Source organism: Protobothrops mucrosquamatus, unplaced genomic scaffold, assembly GCF_001527695.2.
Source record: "Protobothrops mucrosquamatus isolate PMUCROS unplaced genomic scaffold, P.Mucros_1.0 scaffold84, whole genome shotgun sequence".
Lineage (NCBI taxonomy): Eukaryota > Metazoa > Chordata > Lepidosauria > Squamata > Viperidae > Protobothrops > Protobothrops mucrosquamatus.
The window spans coordinates 1,302,025-1,327,764 of NW_015386461.1; the positions used below are offsets into that span (position 1 = coordinate 1,302,025).

Here is a 25,740-nt window from a genome sequence, read left to right on the forward strand (position 1 = left end):
GATATTAGTGTACACAGTAGCACTTCTGTCATGTTTCTCTTTCAGTGATCTAAGGCTTCACTTGAAAAGGCCAGCTTCTGGGAAATAAGCGCACATTTAGTGTGACTTTAGCTTAAGGCCTTCCTTTGAGGAGACATTCCTAGGGACAAGAATGTGGAGCACGGCTGCAAACACCAAGTTCTTGAAGACTAGAAGATGTTGTCCTTGTTTTACACAAAAACAGCCAGCCAGTCTGAAGACCCAGGAGGAGTGAAAGGTCAATATTTTCTTTTGTTTTATCAGCTACCACAAGCTGAATAGCTGCCTTTGTCATTTCCAAAGGTTTCTCCTCCCTTTTTACTCAGGAAAAAAAAAAGACCTAGTAGTAACGCCACTCCAATTTACATCATGAACGAAGGATTACAGACCCACATTTTTCTCTCTCCTCTTTTACATATTTGCTACAATTTATTTTGCTACAAAATACCTCGTGGACAATGCTGTTTAGAGAGAAACTATTAATCCTACAAACTGTTTACAAATATTTGTATAATGAAAGAGCTGAAATCTTTGCAATATACATTGTGTGCAATATACACTGTTTACCCTCCCCCTTTACTGGAAGATCTAGCATACTCTATCCAATTTTGATTTAGCAAATAAATTTTAAATCTGTGCTAAGTCCATAATGCTTCTATATAATATTTATAGGCACAGTCATGCTTAAAGCATGCAGGGTCTTTTTTTTAAAAAAAGTGCAGCGTTTAATTTACTAAGCATCTATTTATTTGGCTGCATGTCTTTTTTATTCCTCTGCTTTGGGGTCTGGCAAGGATAGGATTCCTACGGAAACTTGGCTTCATCCTCCTAAGGAAAGCATAGTTGAGATAATCACAAGTATTTACATATGTATAAGCAAAATTCTTACTACGCTCCCAGCTTGCACTTCAAGATAGACAGTGGTTCCTCCCCACCCCTCGCGGTTCCTTCTTTCTTTTTTTGACAGCCAGTTAATAAAGACTCAACAATAAGCAGCTGCTTGTGATGTCATTTGGGACTTTGTCCACAGAGCTTGTATTTACAAGTACTGAGCCGCAGAAAAACTAACTGGCAGCAAACTTTATGTCTGCAGTTACAGTAGGACTTTCAACTGTGCTCATGATGAACTTGAGAGCTCACTCAGTCCTCCACACCAGAAATTTTTAAGGCTTGATAAATAAACACAGCATTTACTCAAGAGGATTCTGGACTGCAGGAAACTTCCACAGGTTTTTCATTTCTCTAGTACTGGAACAAGTTTTAATGGAGCAACAAGCAAGTAAGGGGTTTATTGTTGTTATTATTATTATTTGCACATTTCTGATTCTTTTCTTGTCAGTCTGTTTACTAAGCTGGGGGTTAATATTAATTATCAAACTGGCAACTGTGTTGCTGTTAGGCAGAATTATAGTTAGATGGTTCAATATGTTTTGTGCTTTTTCTCATAAAACAGGAATGTCAAAGCTGAGCATGAGTTTGATTTTGACTTCAGATTTTATGGATATGTTTAGCTGTGCCTCTTTTTTGGGGTAATTGATTCATCTGTCTACAATTTTAAGGCTAAAGCTGTAATGAATATTTTGTCACTAGCTAAATATTGAATTTGAAATCACTCATCTACTTTTTATACTTTTGGGTTATCGCTCAAATTATATTAGATAAGTGCTTCAAAATTGGACTATCTATTTTGATGTATTTAGACTTAGAAAAAAATACAGATCTGCCCTGATCCATGGCACATAGGTTTTGAAAAATTTCAGGTCATCAAAAAAAGAAGTATGAAACTATACATGCGAAAAGCCCTTTATTAACCGCTGAACATGAAAGTTTGTATGATGTTACCAATAGTGCATAGGATGGAACATGACTGAGGAATGTTCAGTTTAATCTTTAGTAGTGGGAAGGAGCAGCTTCAAATCAAAATTGCTGCATGCTACTGCAACATAAATTTTCAGAAAGCTTGGTGTACATTAATCCAAAATTACAAATAAAGCTGCATGAAATATTTACTAGAGAGCAAGCAGAAAAAAGATGATGTGAATTTGCCATGCTGTCCCTTCTCACCCTCTGGGCAATCTTACTACTTACTCATGTTGACATGGAAGAGAACGTAATAGGATTTAATGGGACTTAATCCCTTGTAAATCTGTCTAGAATTTGAGCTTTTGGATACAATCCCCAATGCACTTCCCTGGAGATAAGCCCCCTTTATGCCAAATGGGTATACTTCTGAACGATCGTCCATAGGATTGTACTTTTAATCATTAAAGTCCCCATAGATATTTCATGGAATAATATATTTTACAATAATTTCTCATCCTTTCTTCCTATGCAAAAAGAGGTTGTTCTCAACCATTGCTCCTACCACCTCATAGAGGCAGAGAAGATGGTCAAAATACCTTCTTGTGTTCCCTCACCCTCTTTCTGTACTCTCTCTTCATAAGAATTCCATACTTTCAGCTTTGCCTGACCTTTTAAATTTCATAATTCTGATGAATCTTTTGGAACAAACTGTTCATATGTTTGCCATCCTGTGATTCACTTTTCACTCTAAGGACACTGATTCCACAGACCTAAAGGGGTAGGTAAGATACAAGTACACATGAAAACCAAGCCCCCACATCTTCAATATAGAATAGGTTTATTCAACCCATATCACCCAAGCCTTTTGTAATGGGCTAAGTTGAATTATTTTCATATTCTTTCTTATTTTAGTTTCACCTTGGGTTTCCTTTGATCATTGCTTAAAGTTTTTTTTGATCCCCAACCCACAAATTCTATGCCTATTTATTCAGAATGTTCTCAGCACCTTATTTATTTAATAATAATTCTATCTGTTTCTTTCATTTCATTGGAAACAATCCCAAACCAAGTAAGGAAGAAAATACAGTAAGGGGCTTTGTAAGATTGTAAGATTGAAGACAAAGCTAGATAATCTGTGGTTCATTCTCATTTGTACTTCCCCACAAAGCTCTCTCAGATAACACCACTGGAATTCAGCATCAAACCCACCATTTTTCACTAGTGTGATCTGATCTTAGCAAAATAACAAACCAAAAACCCACCACACCAAATATTTCTGTTAGATCTCTATGAGGCTTAACAAACCCAGTTTAAATCCCCAGACTTCCCTTGGGAAGAAGAGTTAATGAATGGAAAATGTAGCTCTTGGTTGCAAAAACCATTGCCCACCTCAAGTTTAGGATGTAAAGAATTTAAAATAAGGTGTTTACAAGTCCTGTGGATATCACTGTGACGGGTTTTAGATCCTAACAAGCAGTACATTTAAATATATATACTAATGCAATTAGTAATGTATAATTAATTGTCCTTAATTGTAATTAAGATAAAGACCTTTACCAACCAATAGGGTAGTCCTTTGCATATAGTAGCACTTTTAAAAAATATCTGTGGATTTTTATTATTTAAATATTATTATATTATATAAATATTATATATAAATATTTGGAAATGCTAATTACTTCAGCATGTGTTTAACGTAAGCATGAATTTATCTGAAATGTTTCTGTGCGGATCTTCTCTACACATTTCACAATTTTATTCTAATATTTATAAAATAAATAATACCACGTATAAGTCACCATATTTTTATCTTGAGAATATTCTTCATTGACTGTGTGTGCACATATAAAGAGTGTTAAGTCCATCCAATGTGTCAGTCCAGATACATTGAGTATAAATTTGGTGATTCTGACAAAATATAAAGTACCCTTCTTGTTAGAATTCTCTAGGAACAAAATAAGATTAGACAGAAGCAAACATTTGTATAGTTCACAGGGTGGATAAATAAATCTGATTTTGGACCCAAGGAAGAGTTACTAGGGTTCTCAAGGTGGCATATAACCTTTGACCTTGGCCTCAAGGTTCTATCCTAGTGCTTAAAGGCTATGTAGGTTTGGATGGAGAGGAATCCTCTTTGATTCAATCAAGATTGACCTTGGATGGGGGTCATACTTCTCCATTAAAGAATGATGGACAATCTGTGATACTCACATCTCCTAGATGAACAGGAGGCCAAGAAGACCATTGTGTGACTTCATCTGATCCACCAGTTGGACCATTTCCTAAATTGGGAGGCCCTTCAGATAGTCACTTATCACTCAGTTATTGCAATGTGTTCTACATAGGGCTGACCTTGAAGACCACTCAAAAACTTCAACTAGTCCAGAATGCAGCAGGTTGGCAGTGCTGGGCATGCATCAGTATGCCCATGTGATACTGTTTTGCAATCTGCACTGGTTCCTGTTATGATTCTGGTTGTGATTCAAGGTGCTAGTTATATAGTGACCTATATAGTCCTACAAGGCATAGATCCTAATTACTTGAGGCACCTATCTTCGATGGATTGAATCAATCCAATAGAGTTGACAAGCTTGGGGTCCTTTCAGTTAAAGAGTATTATTTGCAAGACCCTAGAAGCATCCTTCTCTCCCACAGCATCTGGTCTCTGTAATGAGATTTCCCCCGATACCATGTGAGTCCCACCCTGCTGACATTCTGGAAAATCTTAAACACCTAGATGTTCTTCCAAGCTAGGGTGCTTGGGGGCCCCTTCTGGATTGTGTGTTGGTGAGGTTGCCATTTTTTTTGCGACTTACTCTTTTATTCTCTTATAAGTATTGTATTTTGTTTTTATGTTAGTTAGTTTTATTGTACACTGGCCAAAGTCAGTTGAAGTTGGGCGATATCCAAATGGAATAAATCAAATTAAACAGAAGAGTAAAATTATACTTAGTACACTTCCATGCTGCTATTATTTGAATTTCTTAAACCTTGGAAGCAATCTGAAGACGATCTTTCATTTTTTCTGATTTAAATGTTTCTGAGAAGAGAGGATAAAGGCCTGCACTGAGCTCCAGCAAAATCTGCAGCAACATATCTTCCAACCTTTACTTCCACCTCCATATGAAAGGAAGAGGGGGAAAAAAAACTCCAGAGCTTAGCATTTTGGTTTCTTCTTCCAGTGATGAAATAAAGCAGGATATTGACACCCTACATCTCAGTGTGATCCCTGTTTCTTTTATTGGCTATGAGAAAGAATTACACAGCCCTCAAATATGAAAAGGCCTGGAGTTCCAGAACTGGAAGGAGAGATTTTAAAAGTATCTTTTCCAATGCTGAAAGGGGTCTACAGTTTCCCCAAAACAAAACAAAATAACAAAACAAAAATACCCTACCTTTGGAGCACTTTCAGCTGCACTACACTTGAGCTAGAAATTAATCAACCAACAACACTAGTAAGGTAATAAGAACATTGAAATCCAGACCTCCTTTGAAGCGGCCCACAATACTTGCACAGAAGTGCCTTAATCTATAACAAAAACAGACCCAGAGAGATAGAATTAAGCTATAATGGGAGTTGCTTGTTTGCGGCTTACTTCAGTGTATGAATCTGGTTTGTAAAGCATGGTTTGTGGCTTAGTGAAGCCACAAATAAGTCATTTGTGACTTACTCAACAGTTAAGCAAACCATAGATCAATGTAATATATAAACCAGACAGTGTAATATGTGAAGCAGACTGTAAGAAAAGGGAGAAAGAAATCTTGCTGGTTCTTATTCTCTGAGGGAAAATGGAAAAAGGAATTATGATTTAAGGATGCGAGACAGATACCTCGTTGGAAACTGACTCAGCTAAGGAGGAGGTAAAGGGCCTGTTGGGAGAATGACAAAGACAAATTCTTGAAAGGCAGAGAAAACAAAATGCAATTGTATGGGTTTTTCCTTGTTAACACAGGTACAGATTCAGGTCAAAAGACTCCTAAGTTATTGGATTTGTAGTGCTTTACCTCATTCCCTTCTAAAGCTTAATTCAACTGATAGCATAGTGATGCATGGCAATGTTAAGAGGCTTCATCCTATCTGACTACTGGTTGAGATTATTTCCTTATCAATATGAATAAGGGGGAAACCTCAGCTTTAATTAACTTTCTATTGCCAAATCTCTACTTGGCTAATATATCAATTAGTGAATGATTTTCATTCTCCTGGCAATAGTTAACCATTCACCTGCTCTCATGCTTGGGTTTAAAGCAGAATGGACCATTGTACAAATTAGAGCCAACAGGATGTGGTGAAATTGGTATTACATCTAAAAAAGAATCTCTGAATTTAAAGTCAACTAGAAATGAGGTAAATATTATGGTGTACCACAGGGCTTGGTGCTCTCTTTGTTCCTATTCAACAACTGCAAGAGGCCGCTGGGCGCCCTCATCTGCCACGATGGGCGTGAGGCATACTAACATACTAACAGCATACTAACTATATACTGTATCTCTGAATTAAGCAATGCCACAAACATCTTGTTCCTGTGAGGATCTGGGAGTCTGAGTGAGAAACAACAGGTTTCAGCTGAACTGGCAAGACTGAGTGGTTTTATGTGTTGGGACCTGCTGGTTCTTGATGTTGGATGGGGTTGCACTTACCCAAACAGTTTCCGTGCACAATCTGGGGGTCTCCCTGGGCTCATGACTCCAGCTGAAAGAGCAGGTGGCTAAGAGGGCTTTTGCGCAGCTTTGTGTTGCGTCCACTTGTGCCCATTGCCAGATCAGGGGGAGCTTTGCTCACAATCAGTCATGTCCCAGTAACCACCTGATTGGATTACTGTAATGTGCTTTACAGAGGACTGCCCATGAAGAGTATCGGGAAGCTTCAGCTGGTGCAAAATGCAGTAGTTTATGCTTCTAGAGCAGCACATATTACATTTCTGCTCTGTGAGCTGCATTGGTTGCCAAGCTTACTTCCAGGTCCAATTCAAGGTGTTGTTTTTGACCTTTAAAACCTTCCTGGCATTGGGCTGGTTTACCTGAGGACTACCTCTCTTCAATTACATCTGTCGATCCCATTAGAACAGGCATGTCAAACTGCTAGCCCGTGGGCCGGATGGATCACGCCAAAACCACACCCACCCCATTGCCAGCAATGAGGAAAAAGTCGTGATATGTTGCGCGATGTCACGTGACATCGTGAGTTTTACATGACTGCATTAGAGCCAGCAAAGAGGCATCCTGCAAGTATGTTAGGGAACTATGCTTGACGTAGGTGAGCCTTTTCTACTATGGTGCCTCCCCCCCGTGAAGTAGATTAGCACAGCATCTCCTTATTTTGCAGAACTTCATCAAAACTTGTCTATGTCATTAGATCTGGGGGATTCCCAAGGAACCAATGAGATCATGAAATAGCTCCATTGTTACTGTTAACATCTCGTTTATGTCTTCTGGCAGACATGTCAAACACAAGGCCCGGGGGCCGGATGCGGCCCGCAAAGTGGTTTCATGTGGCCCGCGAAGCCATCCTGGAAACAGTGAGGGAATGGCCCCCGCTGCCTTGGTCCTGGCCCAGGCCAGCCGAGAGCCAATGTACAATTTTGTGGTGGCCATCTATGCTGAAACGCATTCAGCCTTAGCTCTACAAGGTCGTCTAGAAACAGCGAGGAACCAGCCCCTGCTGTGTCAGCCCCGCCCCCTGGGTGCATGCTGGGGAGGTGTCACCCTTTGTGAGGAATGAAGAAATGGATCATGCCTTGGTGCTTGCCCTGGTCCCACCCCCTTCTGCCAGAGACCCTCAGATCTGTCCCACTCCTTCCCAGGCCCCCACAGGCACCCTTGATGCGAACGATGTAGAACTAGCCATGCCCACCCAGTAGGCCACACCCATTCCATGCCCACCCAGTAGGCCACACCCATCCGGTCCCCTGAGGGCAAGCCCAATGCTGATGCGGCCCTCAATGAAATTGAGTTTGACACCCCTGCCTTATGGCCTTTAAAACTTTTTTAATAATGACTTTTTAAATATATATATATTCATTGTTTAATATTTTGTTGTAAGCCATCCAGAGTCACTGTGAGAAGCTCTATAAATTTGACATTCAGGTAAATAAATAAAAATAAACACTTTCAGTAGCCAATTTTTTTTTGTTAGTTTCTGATAGTTACCAAATTGATCAAGAAACTGAGGCATATGATCGTTCTTTAAAACCTCTTGCCATGGTGATTACTTTTGACTGGCACTGAGGTATCAAACTCCATGTAGTGTGACAGACGGTGCTGAACGCTGTGGTGGGAATTGCCTTTTGCACTGTGAACAATGCGAATTTAATGCCAAGGCAGCCTGGTTAATAAAACAGCCGGTAAATATTATGCTGCGGAAAGATGGACATTTATAGAACCAATGTTTCTGTTGAGCCCCGTGTTTTGATAGGCTTGCCACCGAAAGATCCAGTTTGTTTTCTCAGACTCAGATGAGGTCTGGATGGCCTGAATGCATAATAGATCTGTGCAGCTGGAAATTTGTGTCGCAAATTATTTTCTTTGACAGTGCTAATTGATTATAAGGCTCCAGCCTTATCTCAATTGTTAAATTCAACAGTTCCCCCTCCTTCTCCTCCTTTTTCTTGCCTCTTCCTCCTCCTTTCTTTTTCTTTTCCTTTGAAAATATAAAATGAGAACACTGGCGGGATAATCTGCCTACCTTTAAAAGGAAAAAAATAATCACAGATGGAAAATAAGGCACTATTAGGACAGGCTGCTCTGAGAGAGATGGAAATAAATCAGAATAATAAACTATCCTTTATTAAGAAACTTTTGGTTTTGTATATTTTAAAAAAAGGGCGTTTGTGTAGGCAAAAATTCCTTTCACACAGTCACATATTCATGGGCAGCTTTCATATGCTTTGCATGACTATTGTGTTGGATACAGTTATGCTGCTATTGTATCATATTAGTCTTCTTGTGGAGCTGGTTTTGATGTCATAATTGTGATTTAATAAGATTTACTGGGACTTAATTTACCGGAACATGATTTAATCTTAATCACTATATTGAGAAAGGGAAAATTTTGCTTAATTTGGGATTTTAAGCTATAATACGAAAGTACCTCCTGATTCTTCCTTAACAGTAACATAGCTCAGAGATGGGCAACCTGTGTGCCAAACCATAACACCTATTTGGCATTTTGAGGCTGAGCCATCAAAAAGCTGTTCAGCAAAAGGGCAAAAATTTGGTGGCACTTTTTTTGTGGGGGGTGGAAGGCTTCTGTAGCTCTTCCACACTCATTTCAACCTTCTTCCCAATTACTGTTTCCTTCTTTCCTTCCTCAGGTCAATTTTGGTACATTATTAGTATTTTGAAGGGACCCTAAAAGAAAGGGAGAAGGAATCATAACTGGGAGGAAACCGATTTATTTAAATCCTTCGCTTCCCACCTCTAAACTCAGTCTCCAGAATACAGCTTCAGTTTGTTTGGGAGGAGCCTAAAGAGATTTAAGACAGGAGTCTTCAAACTTGGCCCTTTTATGACTGTGGACTTCAACCACAAGCCAGCCTGCCTGGCTGAGGAATTCTGGGAGTTGAAGTCCACAAGTCATAAAAGGGCCGAGTATGAAGACCCCTGATTTAAGACATTTTGATAGGTGATGCAGTTCCCTGATGGACAGGGGTTTCCTCTCTTGCTTGAGCTTTCCAAGTAGAGGCTGAAGATGGTTGGAAACCTGCTGGAGATGGTTGGCTTCCACTAGATGATCTACAATGGCTCCTTTGATTCTAAAGAGAATCAAAAGTATTTCCATGCCATGGGAAATCCTCATGTGTATTTAAAGGTTGCAAATTGAAAATGCTACAAATAGACAGCTGCTGGTTGTTTTAAAATGAAGGTATTTGGTTTCTTTGGTTTGATGCCCTAATTATATAAGGGCAGGAATTGAGTATGTCTAGTCCAGAGGTCTGCAAGCTTGACAACTTTAAGACTTGTGAACTTCAGCTCCCAGCATTTCTCAGCCAGCATAGCTGGCTTAGGAATTCTGGGAGCTGAAGTCCACAAGTCTTAAAGTTGTCAAGGTTGCAGACCCCTGGTCTAGTCTAATGAAAGGAAGGAGTGGGGTGTGTGTGACATGACAACAGTCTTCCAATATCTCAGGGGTTGCCACAAAGAAGAGGGAGTCAAGCTATTCTCCAAAGCACCTGAAGGCAGGACAAGAAGCAACAGATGGAAACTAATCAAGGAGAGAAGCAACCTAGAACTAAGGAGAAATTTCCTGATAGTGAGAACAATTAAGCAATGGAATGGCTTGTCTTCAGGGGGTTGTGGGTGCTCTATAAGTGGAGGTTTCATGAAGAGATTGGACAACCATCTGTTTGAAATGGTATAGGGTCTCTGTCTAGAGCAGGGGGTTGGACTAGAAGACCAATTCTGTTATTCTATAACAGAGGTCCCCAACCTTGGCAACTTTAAGACTTGTGGACTTCAACTCCCAGAATTCCTCAGCCAGCTTGGGAGTTGAAGTCCACAAGTCTTAAAGTTGCCAAGGTTGGAGACCCCTGTTCTATAAGATAGCTAAACTGGTTTTTAAAAGACTTTCTGCCACCTACCCCAAGCTCATGGCACCATAAGCATCACAAGTGTGTCTTTTCAAAGACAGGATGTTTAAATTGTGAGACAGCTCTGAAATCAATTGTGTTGTAGATTGCAGTTTGGCCATTCCACATTTGTTTCGCAAAGTAGGTAAGCAGACAACTTTCCATATTCATCACACACACACACACACACACACACACACACACACACAAACCCTCTCATTCTTTTAAATGAGTTTGCTTCCTGTCCTGGAGTAAATCTGCTCACACTAAGTCCTTTTAAAACACACTTTTGCTGGTAGAATTTGGAGGTGAGTATTGCCAGCAGAGGGCCATGTTAAGCTGAATAATATGGCGATAGGTAATTTAAATAAATATTTACCTTTATAAGTATTTTAAAGGACAGGATTTGTACAGGGTATTTGATGGCTTTGATTTTTTTTTTTGAAAGAATAGGAAACCAGTATTATTTGTAGTTAATGTAGAAATGTTTTCATCGAACTGAATTAGAACAAAATTTGTAATTTAACAAAAAAACAAGCAAAGGAATTCCCAAGTATAATCTTTCTGTGAATAACTGCTTTATCCAATCAATAAAGGACTACACAGGTAGATCCTCAACATAAAACCATTCGTTTAGTGACAATGGCACTTAAAAAAAGGGACTTATGAACTGGTTTTCAACTTACTTACAACTGTTTCAGCATTCCTCTAGTCACAGGATCAAAATTCAGATGCTTGGCAATTGACTCATAATTATGATGGTTGCAGTGTCCTAGGGTCTTGTGATCCTTTTTTGCGATCTTCTGACAAGCAAAGTCAATGGGGAAGCCAGGTTCACTTAACAACCGTGTTGCTAACTTAACAGCTGCAGTGATTGACTTAACAACTATAATGAGGAAGGTTAGAAAATGGGGCAAAACTCACTGAACACCAGTCTGGCTTGGCAACAAAAAAAATTGGGCTCAATTGTGGTTGTAAGTCGAGGACTACCTGTATAGATAGGCATATTTGGGGGGGGGAAGTGATAAAACTATTAGCGGAACTTTTTAGATTAGAAGCCTATGTCAACAGTAAATAATGAAGGACAAAGAAAGCATTACCTTTTATGATTCATATATTTTTAATGGATGTGAATCATATACAGTACACAAGGCCTACCAATACTGATTCTGTTGGTACTCCGGGATTTTTTTCAGTAAAGAGTTAAGCTAAAACACTGGCTTTTTCTGAAAGTGATCTGTTTATACTTCACGCTATATGCACATTTTACTGCTTGCTTGTAAAGGGTCATTTATTACCCACCCACAATTGTTTGTCCTTTGAACAGATGCTAAAGGAATCATCCTTAAGGGGTGACTTCTCCATAGAACCTAATTACATCTGGCACAAAAGATTAACAGATGTTATAATTGTCTTTATGTTCTGATGAAACGGTTTTCTGCATGATTTGGTTTCCGCTCTTTCACCTGGCAACACTGATCCTGGCATGGACGGCTACATGGATAATGAACATGGCACTTCAATTTGTTTACAGTGATTGTTATCGGATTCACAATGTCTTTCTCATTGTATTAGCTAAGTGTTAGCATAGTTTATGTATTTGCAAGCACAATGGCTATAAAATGCACATATAATTGCCTACTTAGCTTTCTCCCCTCTGCACTTAAGACATTATTGCTTCTGATGTAGTTGCAGAAGAGAGAGACGTATTACTTATAAAACTGTTTGCATAGACTGCAAATCAGGTGTGAACCAAGGAAAAAGTAGTACAGGAGTTCCATTTTAGTAGGAAACAGGCAACATCCATCTATTAGTTACCTTAGCCAGATGTGGCCTCTTATTAGATAGATAAAGCATCAATGATACATGACAGATGCTGGAAAGCAGAAGATATTAGAAAGACATTCCTTCTGATCCTTCAAACATTTTCTCTTTGCCTCTCCTATCTCGTAAGCTGGACCGCTGCCACCATCAGCATCCAAGAATTTGTCTGCACTATTGAGCTGAAATGCTTTCCACCCATCCTTGAGCTGGCAAGGACCAGCTTGAGAGTTGCTGTCATCATTCCCACCTCTGTTCCCAGTCCCACCCACCCACTCCATGTAATGGGTGAAAAAAGCTCATAAATAATATACCTGTTGTGAATGTCCTTGGAGACTGTGGGAATAAGGGAGAAACATAATATTAATCCAGCACAGTTAGGGATGGTTTAAACTTGGTCTAGTTTGGTGTAGTGGTTAAGGCATCAGGCTAGAGAATGGGAGGCAATGAGTTCTAGTCCTACCTTAGCTACAGTATGAAAATGAGCTGCGTGCCCTTGAACCAGTCAGTCTCTTTCAGACCTCACAGTGTTGTTGTGGGGAAAATAAAAAATTGGAAATAGAAAATAGGGGGAGAAAGGAGTATTACCTATGTTATACAAACTAGATACATGGAGGAAAAATGGAGGAAGATGGCTACCTTGATTTCTTGTTTGAGATCTTTCTAGATGCAACTTATTGACTGCTATAAGATGAAATGCTGCGTACACACCCTTAGGCCTGATCTGACAAAGCTGCTTTCATAATCTAATAGCACTAGCACTTAGATTTATATACCGCTTCACAGCCCTCTCTAAGCTGTATACAGAGTCAGCATATCACCCCCATCAATCTGAGTCCTCATTTTACTGACCTCGGAAGGTTGAGTCAACCTTGAGCTGGTCAAGATCGAACTTCTGAACTGCTGGCAGCCGGCAGTCAGCAGAAGTAGCCTGCAGTACTGCATTCCAACCACTGAGCCAACCAGGGCTCTGATCAAAACCATTGAACTCTTTTTCTGTTATTATATGAGCTGGTGTCACTTGAATATTCAAAAATCCTTTGGAGTCTCTGGAATGGGCAACATTCAGTCTTGTGTAGAAATGAATAAATAACACGGATCACTTTCAGTCTGGATATTAAATTTCAGCCCTCTGTAGAGTCCAGAGATAAAGTTCATCGAGTCTACAGCTGACCTGTTCTAAGTTTGCAACTATATAATGTATCCCATTACTTTGAATCAGTGGGATTCACTTCTGAATACATGCAGAGGAATATTATAGCTTGCCTTCTCCTTTTAATTCTAACTTTAGAAAAAAAAAATCCCATTCCTTTGGTATCAAAAACACTCCAAGTATATATGTTTCCATTGAGAATCAACCCAAATTATTTATCATCTGATCGATACACAATTCCAACTTGTTTTTGTCTTCTGCAGTGAACCTTAATTGTACAGACCTATGATTGTAGTTGAATATGATATGTTGCTATGTTGTCCAGCAAACTGTTACTCATAATTAGAATTCAACCCATAATAAAGTTTGATTGGTTACCCACATAGATTTTCCTTATGACTTTGATAGCATTCAGCAATGTTGTACAAACTTCAGGATTTCTGAAACTATGTTCAACATCAACAGACAAGAATATCTTGGCAATGCATAGGATAAAACTGCATACTGAATGTGATTGGGAACTTCTTAGCAGTGATCACTGAGCATTTATCAAAATATTGATATATCTGTTGAAGAGAAAACTCTGGTGATTCTCAGTGAAGGAAAACTATAAATGAGCATATTATATATACCTGAAACAAGATCTGACAATGCCCAAGTTGACTTTGATATACACATTTTTACTATATATCCAATTTTTGGGGGGCGGGTAACTGTGAATCAATGAAGCCCTTCAAGTCCTTGAAATATAGCTTGATATTTCCTATCTTTGTTACTATAAGCGTCAGAATAGGATAGTTTCATCAATAAAATTATATTACCCTTTGATCAATTCAGAAAATCACCTTTCAGCAACATTTCAGGATGTGTCATTGCTATTTTCTACACTAGACACAAAATAAAGTTAATGGTGGCCTTTTCGGTTTATGAAATGGAAAGCCTTGTGTATTCGGCTTTTACAGCTTAGTGGCCTTCTACCTATTTGTAACTGAAATCAAGATTCTTCTGAATGGCCTTGAAATATATAGTAGGGAGATAAGGGGAGTTCAGAATGAGATTCTGGTAGATTAACAGTGATATGTGTAGCACTTTATTTATAGAGACACCTGTTCATCATCAACTTTTTCATATTTGATTTTAGTCATTGAACAGCAATCTTGTAGGAGTAGCTTACACCCACTGCTCATGAATCTAAAGTGCTGTTCTTTGGGTAACAGGCTAATATTCCAATTGGCAGAAGTATGAGCTATTTAACAGCCTGCGTCACCATTACTAATAAAACAAGCCTAGTGTAGCTGGTGGCAGTATCTAACCCAACTTTGCTAATCTTGAAAAATTAAGCAGGCTGGACCTGGCTACTCCTTGGATGGGAACTCACCTGAAAAACTCAAGTCTTTAGGTGATACTAGAAAGCTGAAAACCCTTAAGGTAAATCCATATAGAAAGCTACTTCTATATAGTCCCTGAGAAAACTATATGGGGAGGAGGATGTGAAATTACCAAAGACAAGCTCAATTTGAAAACTTTACCTAATTCTGCCCACCGCCAGCAGCTCAAGGTTGACTCAGCTTTCCATTGTTCTGAGGTCAGTAAAAGGAGGACCCAGATTGTTGCGGCAATATGCTGACACTGTGAACTGTTTAGAGAGGGCTGGAAAGCACAATGAAGTGGTATATAAGTCTAAGTCAGGGGTCTTCAAACTTGGTCCTTTTATGACTTGTGGACTTCAACTGAGGAAGTCCACAAGTCACAATTCCTGGCTGAGGAATTCTGGGAGTTGAAGTCCACAAGTCATAAAAGGGCCAAGTTTGAAAACCCCTAGTCTAAGTGCTATTGCTATTGCTTTATAACCTGTGGACTTCAACTCCTAGAATTCCTGAGCCAGCATGTCTACCCCTGTCTTAAAGCAAACCTTAATTCTCAAATATTTTCATATGAAATATTTCATATGAAATATTTTATATTTCATACATAGAATCATATAAATTATGACCTGAAGATGCCAGCTGTATTGCTTCATGATTCTACTGCTTGAAGAAAATAATGATGTAACACAATACTCTTGAATATTTCTATTTAGGTTGTAATGGCAAATACTATACAAACTATGTAAAATATCTACTGACACTGCCATAGAGCATTGAGAACACTAAAGGAGTAGCAAAGTGAGAGAATAACTTAGATTATTCTATGTGTTCAGACATGATTTGATTAACTATAGTTTGTTGATTAAGCCATACTTAACACAGTCAGTAACAAACCACATTGTGATTGAATGCAATCTGCAAACCTAATCAATCAAGCAAACCATTTATATCTTGTTTGCATGTGATATATAAACTAAGATAAGAATTATTCTTTATTCAGTTTCTACTGAATAAAATGCATTCAATATTAATTTTTATGTGGAGACTAAATTAATATTTAATCGGTGGCTATTTGGCCACTGATCAACCAGACTGTAATGGAAACTTGATTACAATTTTTTTTTCCTGAAGAGAAATTAAAGTATTTATCCACATTTCCTATCACCAAAAATATTTCCTAAAGTTATTGTTCTTATTTTCTCCCTCTCTGCCTTTTCTTTTGAAATAACCGAATGCAGACGAGGCAAGCAAAATCAGTTGATGACACAAAGTGTAGGAGAATTATGGACTGTGAATGTGGTTCATGAGCATTTTTTTTTAAATTTACATTTTCATTCATTTCCTGGCAGATGGCAGCAAGTCATCTGCAACTATGAGTATCTCTTCAAAGGGAGGAAAGTAAACCTCTCCCTGCTAAGCAGCTGACTGCCTCTGGGGAAGGAAGACTTTGCTCTTACTTTACTGTACATATATTCAAAGCAAACCTCTCAACCTAATATTTATACAATTTGGGCCAGACCCATCAGTTGCTGAAAGAGAAGAACCAGAGGAGATCAAGGGAAAGGAGAATCTAGTTTTCTATTGCTGCCTTTGATAAGTGCTCCCTCAAGTACATTTTACAGCATTTTAGACTCTGCATCTTTAATATAAAAATTCCTCCATGTATCCCTGCGGCATATGACACTGCATTTTATAATTCCATGATGGGGACCTTTTCTTGCACATGTAATATATCACAGAATGGCTAGTCAGGGTTGAATCTGGTGTGATTATCTTAAGAAATCCCGTTGAGATTTACCCCTTATGAGATTTACAAGATACAAGCTAGATTAGTGTTTCTCAACTTCAGCAACTTTAAGGTGTAGAGACTTCAACTCCCAGAATTCCCCAGCCAGCACTGAACTCCACACATCTTCAAGTTGCTGAGGTTGAAAAAATACTAAGCTAGATGAGCTCCATCTCTGTAACATCCCCTTTCTCTCAAAGGTGTATGCTGTCCAATGTTGATAATATTCTGTAAGCTTATATTATTCCAGCGAGTCTTGATTCCTAGATGTCCTGAGTGGGGCATTCATCCCTACCTTTAAGTTTGGAATTTTATGCTTATATCCTTTTTAATTTTGTGTATTGCTGTATGCCTAGAATTCTTTAGGATTGAGTATATCATAAGCATTGCAAATAAACAAATAAATGCAAACAAATGATACATTCATTGTTATAACTAGATTTACAAACAGTAAGAAACCATTAGTGAGATCTTTTCTGCAAGGAGAATTGTAACTCACCGTATATGCTCTCCTCTAATATCAGAAAAGGGACTCAATGAAAATCCTAGAGTAGCTTCAGTGGTGGGATTCAAATGTGTGAACAACCAGTTCTCTATGTGGATGCCGCTTCTGGGCCTGGGCAACAAAAAATTAGCTGCTGGTTCTGCCGAAGTGGTGCAAACCAGCTGAATCCTACCATTAAGTAGCTTCCATAAGCAAGGAGCCCTAGGTTCAAAGCCACATTCAATAGTATGTTCATTGAAGAGACATGAGACAATGTTAGAAACCTCCAATGCCTGACTTGATTTGTATGGGGAATTTTATTCAATAACTCAATGATCACTAACTTGCTTGAAGTCCTTGTCACTGTTCACTGAAACCTAATGAATTACTAATTAAAGCATCTCCTCATTAAAGTTCACATGCATCTGTCCATGATCTTGATTCTCTGAAGTTGCACTATTTGTATGGTGGACCTCTTAAGCAAATAAGCTAGAGCTGATGGCCTGCTGAAGATGCCAACTGCTTCTGGATGTTCTGAGAGGTTCCTTCTCCACAGTGGAGAAGGAGAGGAATTTCACTTTGCCTAATCACTACCAGGCGAGTAGCCATTTAGAACTGAGAACCTTCAATAGTTGTTGATCTGCACATCCTTAAGTTTGGATGTTATTTGTTTTGTACACTATGGTAAATGGGCTAGAGAGATCTGTGGTACTTGCAGCTCCCAACAGTCTTAAATATATCAAGATGACTAAGAAGAGTGAAATATGTAGACCTACTTCATATAGAGATGGAGATAGGGAGGGAGATAGATAGGGAGGTAGGGAGATAGATACACAGTCAGAGAGAGATGTAATATTATTTTGATAAGTTTATTTTGTTTTATAAAATGTATTTTTATTTTCTTCCCAGTGAAAATTGCAAATACATGGTATTTCCAACAAAGAACATTATAGACATGGATAAAAAGCAGCAAATAGTAAAAAAGGAATTTGGGAAGAGATTCTCCCTGGATAGCAGACTCATGGTGAGCATAAAAATATTTCTGTGCTTCTAGATTTGTTTGTGTGTGTGTCTGTGTGCTAATGGTTCAGCTTTTTCAAAATTTACATAATGTTAGTAAATTGAATACGTATTGACATCTTAAGTCCCATTGATTTTAGGGAGGCCAATCCTAAACTCAGCAATGTGCTACCCATGGTGCCTCTGCCCTTAAATACTAATCCCCAAAGCAAATAAAAAAAATAAATCAAAACAGTTGCTGGATGGGATATCAGAAGATCACTTAATCTCATGAAATCCCATGGTAGGCCAGTATGCCATACTAAGATTGCTAAACCCATGAGATTTAGCAGCTTCACAACATCTCAGTAAATTAGTTAATTGTTTAGTTACTTTTTTAAAGACATGTTTGTTTTAAAGTTCCTAGATAACATCTCCCACTTGAAAAATTGCTCACTCCCAGTTCATGACTCTGATCCATCCCACTGTGTGGAGAAATTGCAAGAGATGTTTGCTGACCTACATTTAAGTAGACATTAATGCATATCGTGAACTCAGCTGTGAAGGGTGCTAATAATGATGCTCTAAATCAGAATTTCAAGAGAAAAAACAATCGTGTTTTGTTCAATGACATTGTATCAACCTGCCGTAAAGAAATGAACGGTACCTTTTTATTCCTAAAGAAAGATATGGATAATCTTTGATATTGGCTGCCTTTGGCTGGCAAACCTGGGCTGGGTCGTTTTATGGGAGAATGACTCTATATATGTCAGTAATGATTTTGATAGTGGAGGACAAAGGTGGAATCTAAAATCTTATTTATTGAATTCAATGTGTATTTTTTGGTCTGCTTCACACATGATATTTGAATGTGTAAGGCATGTGCAGTGGACCTGTGAATAGCTTGCTGCTTTCTACTGTATATCTGCTTGGCAACAATTCTATTTGTGGTCTCCTGTGATGCTCTCTGAGTTAGCACTCATGATGTTACCTAGTTGACTAATGAAACTTCTGCAAGAAAACAACCAAGCTTAGAGGGGACACCAGGCAACCCTACAATTCAACCCTGAGTTACAAATATTCTCTTTTATTAATTCTATTTGTGTTCAGTATCTACACCAGGGGTCTTCAAACTTGGCCCTTTTATGACTCGTGGACTTCAACTCCCAGAATTCCTCAGCCAGGCACACTGGCTGAGGAATTTTGGGAGTTGAAGTCCACAAGTCATAAAAGGGCCAAGTTTGAAGACCCCTGATCTACACAGAGGTTCATCTGAATGGTATTTGGTGTTAAGTCAGTAGTGTTCTGTTCTGTTGAATGCTGAAACTCCCTCACTCATTATCTAAATGAGATATATTTAAGCTATGCCTCACCCTGCAAGCATATACATGTTTCTACATTGCTGCTTAAAAGAAACATCCATTTGCACATAATCATTGTCAAACTCTGAAGCAAACAGAGAAATATCCCTTTGAGTTGTCAGCACATCCAATCTCAAGGTGTTTTCAAAAAAAAAAAATATCACAATTTTTGGGGGGATGGGAGTGGGAGAGCCCTGGGAAACTAGCCCAGTGCTTTGAGACACGCTTTTAAATTAATGGGTTCCTTTATAGACTGGAGGGAAAAATATATGCAAAATTCTTTTTAAGTTGTGTCATGTGAGTGTTCTTTGGAAGAGCATTCAAGGTGGAGCTGGATGTTATCACAATGCTCCTGAGAATTACAGCACGTTCTGACATTTTTCTTGCTCGATGTAATGGCTGGAATATGGATAACACTGTTGAATGTATTGTCAGCAGAGCAAGCTTCAGCCAAGTTAGTGGGATGCACCTGAATCTAAAGAAAGAGGAGTGAGGCAATAAGAAAACTTCAAATCCCCAGCAATCCCACACAGCTTCCTTCATATTTGGGGAACTGCAGCCCAGTTCTACTTGCATTGGGAATTGGTTGGCTTCCAAAAAGTAACAGTAGAGTCTTTTCTTTTCTTTTCTTTTTAAAAGTCAGTCTCTCAAGGTCAGTGTTTCATATCACAGCTGGCACGTGGAGTGAATTTTCAAAGCACAAATGTGGGAAGGTCATATGAATTTTTTTGCTGGTGGTGAAATCAGATGGTCCTAGACAGTATGGAAAGGAGAGGTGACAATCGAGGGCGTCTCCTTTCTGCATCAGTAATAGAGCTGTTCCAGCAGGAGAGATGATGAAAGGATGAACTTTCTGCCTTTCGGTCTCAGTCAACACAATCTACACATACACACACAAACATATTTTTCCCCAAAGAGATTGATTTTGGTCCCAGAAAAAAAAAGTTGGTCAGCACCAGCATCATAAGTAGTTCCAGTCTTGGCCTAAAGGAAGATCTGTGGAATTAACAGCAGCAACAACATCATAGGAGAGTGGATAGGGATTTTTTTTTCACCTCCTCAGGGCTTCTTTCTACTGAGATATTTTAATAAGTGAATACTTGCTTTCAAAAGCAGAGAAATTCAGAGCAGAAAAATTAAGAACACAACAAGGTGACATGCTGATCTTGCTTGGGCGCACAAAGGATGATTGCTCAGTCAGCTTTCTACCTAGCTTTGGCTATGTGTATTGTAGAATTTGAGAGAAAGCTGTATAGTCACATTATTAATATATCAATACATATTATTGATATTATTATTAATAATATTATTAATACATTTGTTTATCTGTTTAGAGATTGCCTGACTTCCTAAGAGTCTTGATGACTTACAGCATGAAAAGCAATAAACAATAGAACAGTAAAAACAAAATTAAAGAAAGTGTACTTCTTAAGTCCCAACTGATGGCATTGTTTAATGAGAAGGATTAATACCGTAGACATGATGTGCTTCCTCTCTGCCTAATCATAGAAGGGATAGGTGCTTCATCAAATAGTCAGCTCCTATGACATGAAAGTCTTTATATGTTGCAACCAGCATCTTTAATTGTTCCTGGAAGCTAACTGGCAGCCAATATATCTTCTACACAACAAAGGTGTCATGTGGGCATATTTAGACATGCCCATTATTGTACTGCCTACCCTGCAACATTCAGTAGCTTCCAACAGTTCTTCAAGTTCAGGCTTATAGAGACCACATTGTAATAGTCCTCTCTAAAAATAACCAAGCACAGAAGACTCTTTGGAGGGCCTCTTGGTCCAATAGCAGACAGAACTGGTGTACCAGTTTAATCATGAAATGATTGCAAAAAAACTACCAAGCTCACAGAACATCAAGGACCTCATGGCACTAGATGAATCTGTGTGAAGGCCTTCTTGGCTATTACTGCCAATTGCTTTTGAGCAGGACCTCAAAACTCTCCTAGATGGTGCACTGGTTTTCAATGGGGAAATGCTATCTCATCCAAGACTACAGACACTGTAGAAAGTTCCCAGAGTTGAAAAGGCCAAATACCATTAGACAGTTGCTCTTGTCAGGATTGATTTGTGTCTATTCATCCCCATCCAATCTCTGAAAGCTTACCGATACTGGGACAAGATATCAACAGCATGCTTTGGGCAGTTGGGGGTCAGGATACTGTATATAATTGAATATCATCAGAATACTGGAATCTGAACTGATAGATGGCCTCCATTAGTGATTTCATGTAGATTGTAAATGGAAGGGGTAAGACCAACAAGCTCTGCACCTCTTAGGCACTGCACAAGTGAAGGGTTGCTGGCCCGGTCTCTTTCCCCCTGTGATCTTTCCCCTCAACTGGAACCAACCAGAGAATCATTGCTACATGGAATCTTCCACTCTCAATCACCAAAATCATTGGTTCAGAAAGATGCTAAGATCAAAAGCTGCCAAGAAACCAAGGAGAACCAGAATAGATTCACTACTCCATTTTAATTTCACCAAAAGCCATTGACAAGCCAAATCAGTGTCATCTCCGTATTGTGCTCTGGTCTGAAACCTGACTGAAAGGTCTAGAATAATCAATTTCCTCCATGATTCACTGAAATTGCAGTTCAATCACCTTCTTAACCATCTTCCTTAAAAAGAGGAGGTTGGAGAATGGACAAATTCTTTTCTATTGTTTTTTTCTCTCCCCCTCTTTTTCATTCCCACCACCACTACATAAACAATTTAAGCTACTCATGCAGAAACACATTTTTTCCACACCCCATCCATACTCTATCCCTTCTTCTACTCACTTTCCTATTATACAATTTGTTTAAATACAATTTACCCTCATTGTGTTTTTAACACAATTGTCTCTAGAATATAGTATTTGAAAACACACTTTTCTAGCTGAGAAGAACAGATGGCAGCTGACTCCTCTGCTTGCTGTTATCTGTGTTGTGATACTTTAGTGAATTGCAGTATTTCAGGATAAAAGAAATCCATGACAGATTTTTATATCCCTAGTGGAATTCAGTAAGTGGGAAAAAATGTCTCCAGCATGCCATTGCAGGCATATTCAACTGCCTTTTTTTGCTCTCAACCTGAACAGTGCATATTTTCCCCCTTGAATAGAACATATTAACGTAAAACCATCTTTAATCCATCCATTATTTTTTTCCTGAGTGGTTATTAGCCTTGAGATCCAGAATGTAGTTGGACCATTTGTCATTGTCCTCAGGGGTTTCAGTCACGTATAATGGAAGTTGTGGTCAACTTATTTTTGGAACCATTCTCACATCTCTTCTGCATTGATAAAGGCTTTCTGTTCAATGTGTCTGATATGAGGCATTCATTGAAATTAGCGGGAGGGTAACAAAGTGCATTTCTAGTTCTAAAGTTGTAGTTAAAAGCATGACTTCAGAAAGTCTGGCTCCATATATTATTTTAGAAAAGGGCCCTCACTCCCCATCAGAATGCGGTTTTAAAAATAGCCTCCATACGGGTATGTAAACTTTTTCTTCTGCTGCTTTTACATTCGCATGAAAAGTACGACAGCACTGTGAAATAGAACTTAGATGCAAACTGGGTTTGTTAGATAATTAGCTTAGATACTGCCTTTTCGATTACCTTGAATAAAGAGCCTTCACTTCAGAAGTTCTAAGCAGAGGATAATCATCAAGACCTGTTTTAATTGTTTGCATTTTAATAGCTTACAACACCATTTCTTAAGAAGGGTTCAGTTTAAAATGCCCAAGGTTGTTTAAATGACAATTGCCATTTCATATTTGAAGGGTGTAAGAAATGGAGGGATGCTGTTCAAACTACCCTCTGAAAAGATTTTAAGCTTTTTCAGATATGAAAAGCCCCTTGGCCACTATGTGCAAAGCAGAAAAAAAGTATTAGATAATATCACAACTGATGTGAAGAAATGCAACTTTTCACACATTCTAAGGTTATGAAAATAATGAAAGGCTCACCAGCAACAGAGCCCTGTGCGTGACCTAAAACTGTGGCATTGTCTCCAGGACATCTTTTTGATCAGAAGAAGTCAATTCTTCAAGCTGTGCTTTTTAACCCGAATAATTCCCAGGCTGGTTTGAGAAACTGCTTTAGATTGTCACTTACAATTGTGCTATCATTTAACTGAGCAGCCGTCTTCAGAATGTTTCATCTTTACAAGTACCTGACCAACTGACTTTATAAAATGGATGCTTTAGTAGCAGGCTTTCAGTTTTCAAAAGCCAAGAGCAATGAATTGTTTCTTAGGAAGCTGGTAGCCCAGGCTGTCACCTTTTCAGAGCTGAGTCACATGCCAGCTGTGACTTGCAATCAGATTTAATTTAAGCAAAGTACCTGTGAAATTTCTTATTCACAGCAAAAAGCTAGGGAAGGACATCTTGATACCAGAACCTTAATGTCTCTAAATTCTCCCTAGACCACATTTCGTTTTCAGTCCTTATTAAATTAGCTCAGTGGTTCTCAACCTGTGGGTCAGGACCCCATTTGGGGTCGATCGACCATTTCATGGGGGTCGCCAAGCAAGGCTGTCCGCCATTTTTTTTGTCCGCCATTTTTTTGTCTGCCATTTTTTTCCCCTTTTCCGGCGGGTGCCTTACCTCCCTTGGGCTGGGCCAGCTGGTGGTCGGCCTGCTCCGTCTCTGCCGCTTGCCAGCTACGCCTCGGCCGGCGCAGGGGGTGGAACCACGCATGCGCGGCGCTCCCGGGCAGGGAAAGTCCTCGACTTACGACCGGTTGGGTAGTCCTCGACTTACGATCGGTTTAGTCCTTGACTTACGACCGGTTTAGTCCTCAACTTACGACCGGTTTAGTCCTCGACTTACGACTGGTTGGGGTCGCGGCATTAAAAAGGATGAGAACCACTGAATTAGCTCCTCGGGACCACAGCTACACAGTTCGTCACACATCATTAGAAAGTATGTAGAAAAATTTGCCCAGTTCTGTTTGGCATCAATCAGGGACAGAGTTCTGGCAGCTTGTTATCAGAACACAGTTTGAAATTGGTGCTTCCAGGACCAGATCACCTCCAACTTCCAATTTGATATCTTTGACTTCAGGCTTCTCAATCAGCTGCATTGATTCGGTTCTCTTCAGACTATTTGGGCATGGCAATGATGCCTGAATCACTTTCACAGCAGCCTCATGTTTCTGTCTATTACCGCCCTTTGACTCTCAGTTCATTAGTTACCTTGCTCTCATGGACTAGAGGGTGTTTGGGAAAGTCCTGATAAAGATATTGTATGAGGCTACAGATCTCCTGCTATGAAATGCCAGAACTTCCTTGCTCCTTCTCTTGCCCTCATCAGCATTCAGTGCTTTCCCAGCTCTTCTTCATCCTCATCATGACACTTTTCATACAAACAATAGAAGATTTAATATGACATGAATGTTGTGGACTAGAACCCTCTTAATGAACTTCATTGCCCAATAGGCAATTTCCATAGTTTCTGTGCACTTCTTTGACAAAACAGGTTAAATCCTGCCAGGTGAACAGTATGTTATCTGCCCCTGGCTGGAAGTCCAAAGAAGTAAGAGGAGATAGTCCTCTCCAGTTGACAAAACAAGAGCCATATTAAATTTACTACAGTTTTGTGCTTCGTATGGCTAGATGCCACAGAATTGCTATACACACACAGGTGTAAGAGATGACTAGGTTGAGCCTGGGGGGGGTCAAATGTGTCATTAGTGAGTCCCTATGCACCAAGAAGAGATCTAAGTCCAGTTCACTTTGAATGCCTTTCTTATCTCCTGCTAATTTCCTTTGACAGTTAGTAGTTCAGATTCTTCACAGTTCAGATTAAGTTCACAGAGCTTAATCTTGCAATAAATCTTTATCAGGATTTGAATTGCCTGACTCTCCTGATTTCCACAGTGCTTGACAACAGGTTACACTGAGGTAGAACTTGGGCACAGAGTGAAGTATGGGTAGTCTTCGACTTACGATCACAGTTGAACCCAAAATTTCGATTGCTAAGCAAGACAATTGTTAAATGACTTTTGCTCCATTTTAGGGCCTTTCTTGCCACCCTTGTTAAGTGAATCACTGCAGTTGTTAAGTTAGTAACAGTGAATCTGGCTTTCCCATTGATTTGCTTGTCAGAAAGTCACAAAAGGTGATCACATGATCCCGGGACCCTGTAATCGTCATAAATACATGACAGTTGCCAAGCATCTGAATTTTGATCTCGTTACCATGGGGTTGCTGCAAAGTTTGTAAGTGTGAAAACTGGTCATGAGTCACTTTTTTCAGTGCCATTGTAACTTTGAACAGTCACTAAATGAATGATTCCAAGTCGAGGACTATCTGTATTTATTTGAAAACCATTACCACTGTTTACGTGTGTATGCTCAGAAGGTACAACATGTAGCTCTTTA

General features: G+C 39.2%; 1 protein-coding gene across 1 annotated transcript in view; it reads left to right on the forward strand.

Moving 5' to 3' along the window:
- Positions 1-1,120: 1,120 nt before the first annotated feature.
- NCKAP5 (NCK associated protein 5) overlaps positions 1,121-25,740 on the forward strand; it is a gene marked incomplete at its 3' end in the record, with an annotated part of 408,673 nt that continues 384,053 nt past the window's right edge. Inside the window, exons 1-2 of the mRNA XM_015812433.1 lie at positions 1,121-1,297; positions 17,909-18,023. Coding sequence (XP_015667919.1) covers positions 17,925-18,023 — 99 coding nt within the window. The remainder of the gene's footprint in view (positions 1,298-17,908; positions 18,024-25,740) is intronic.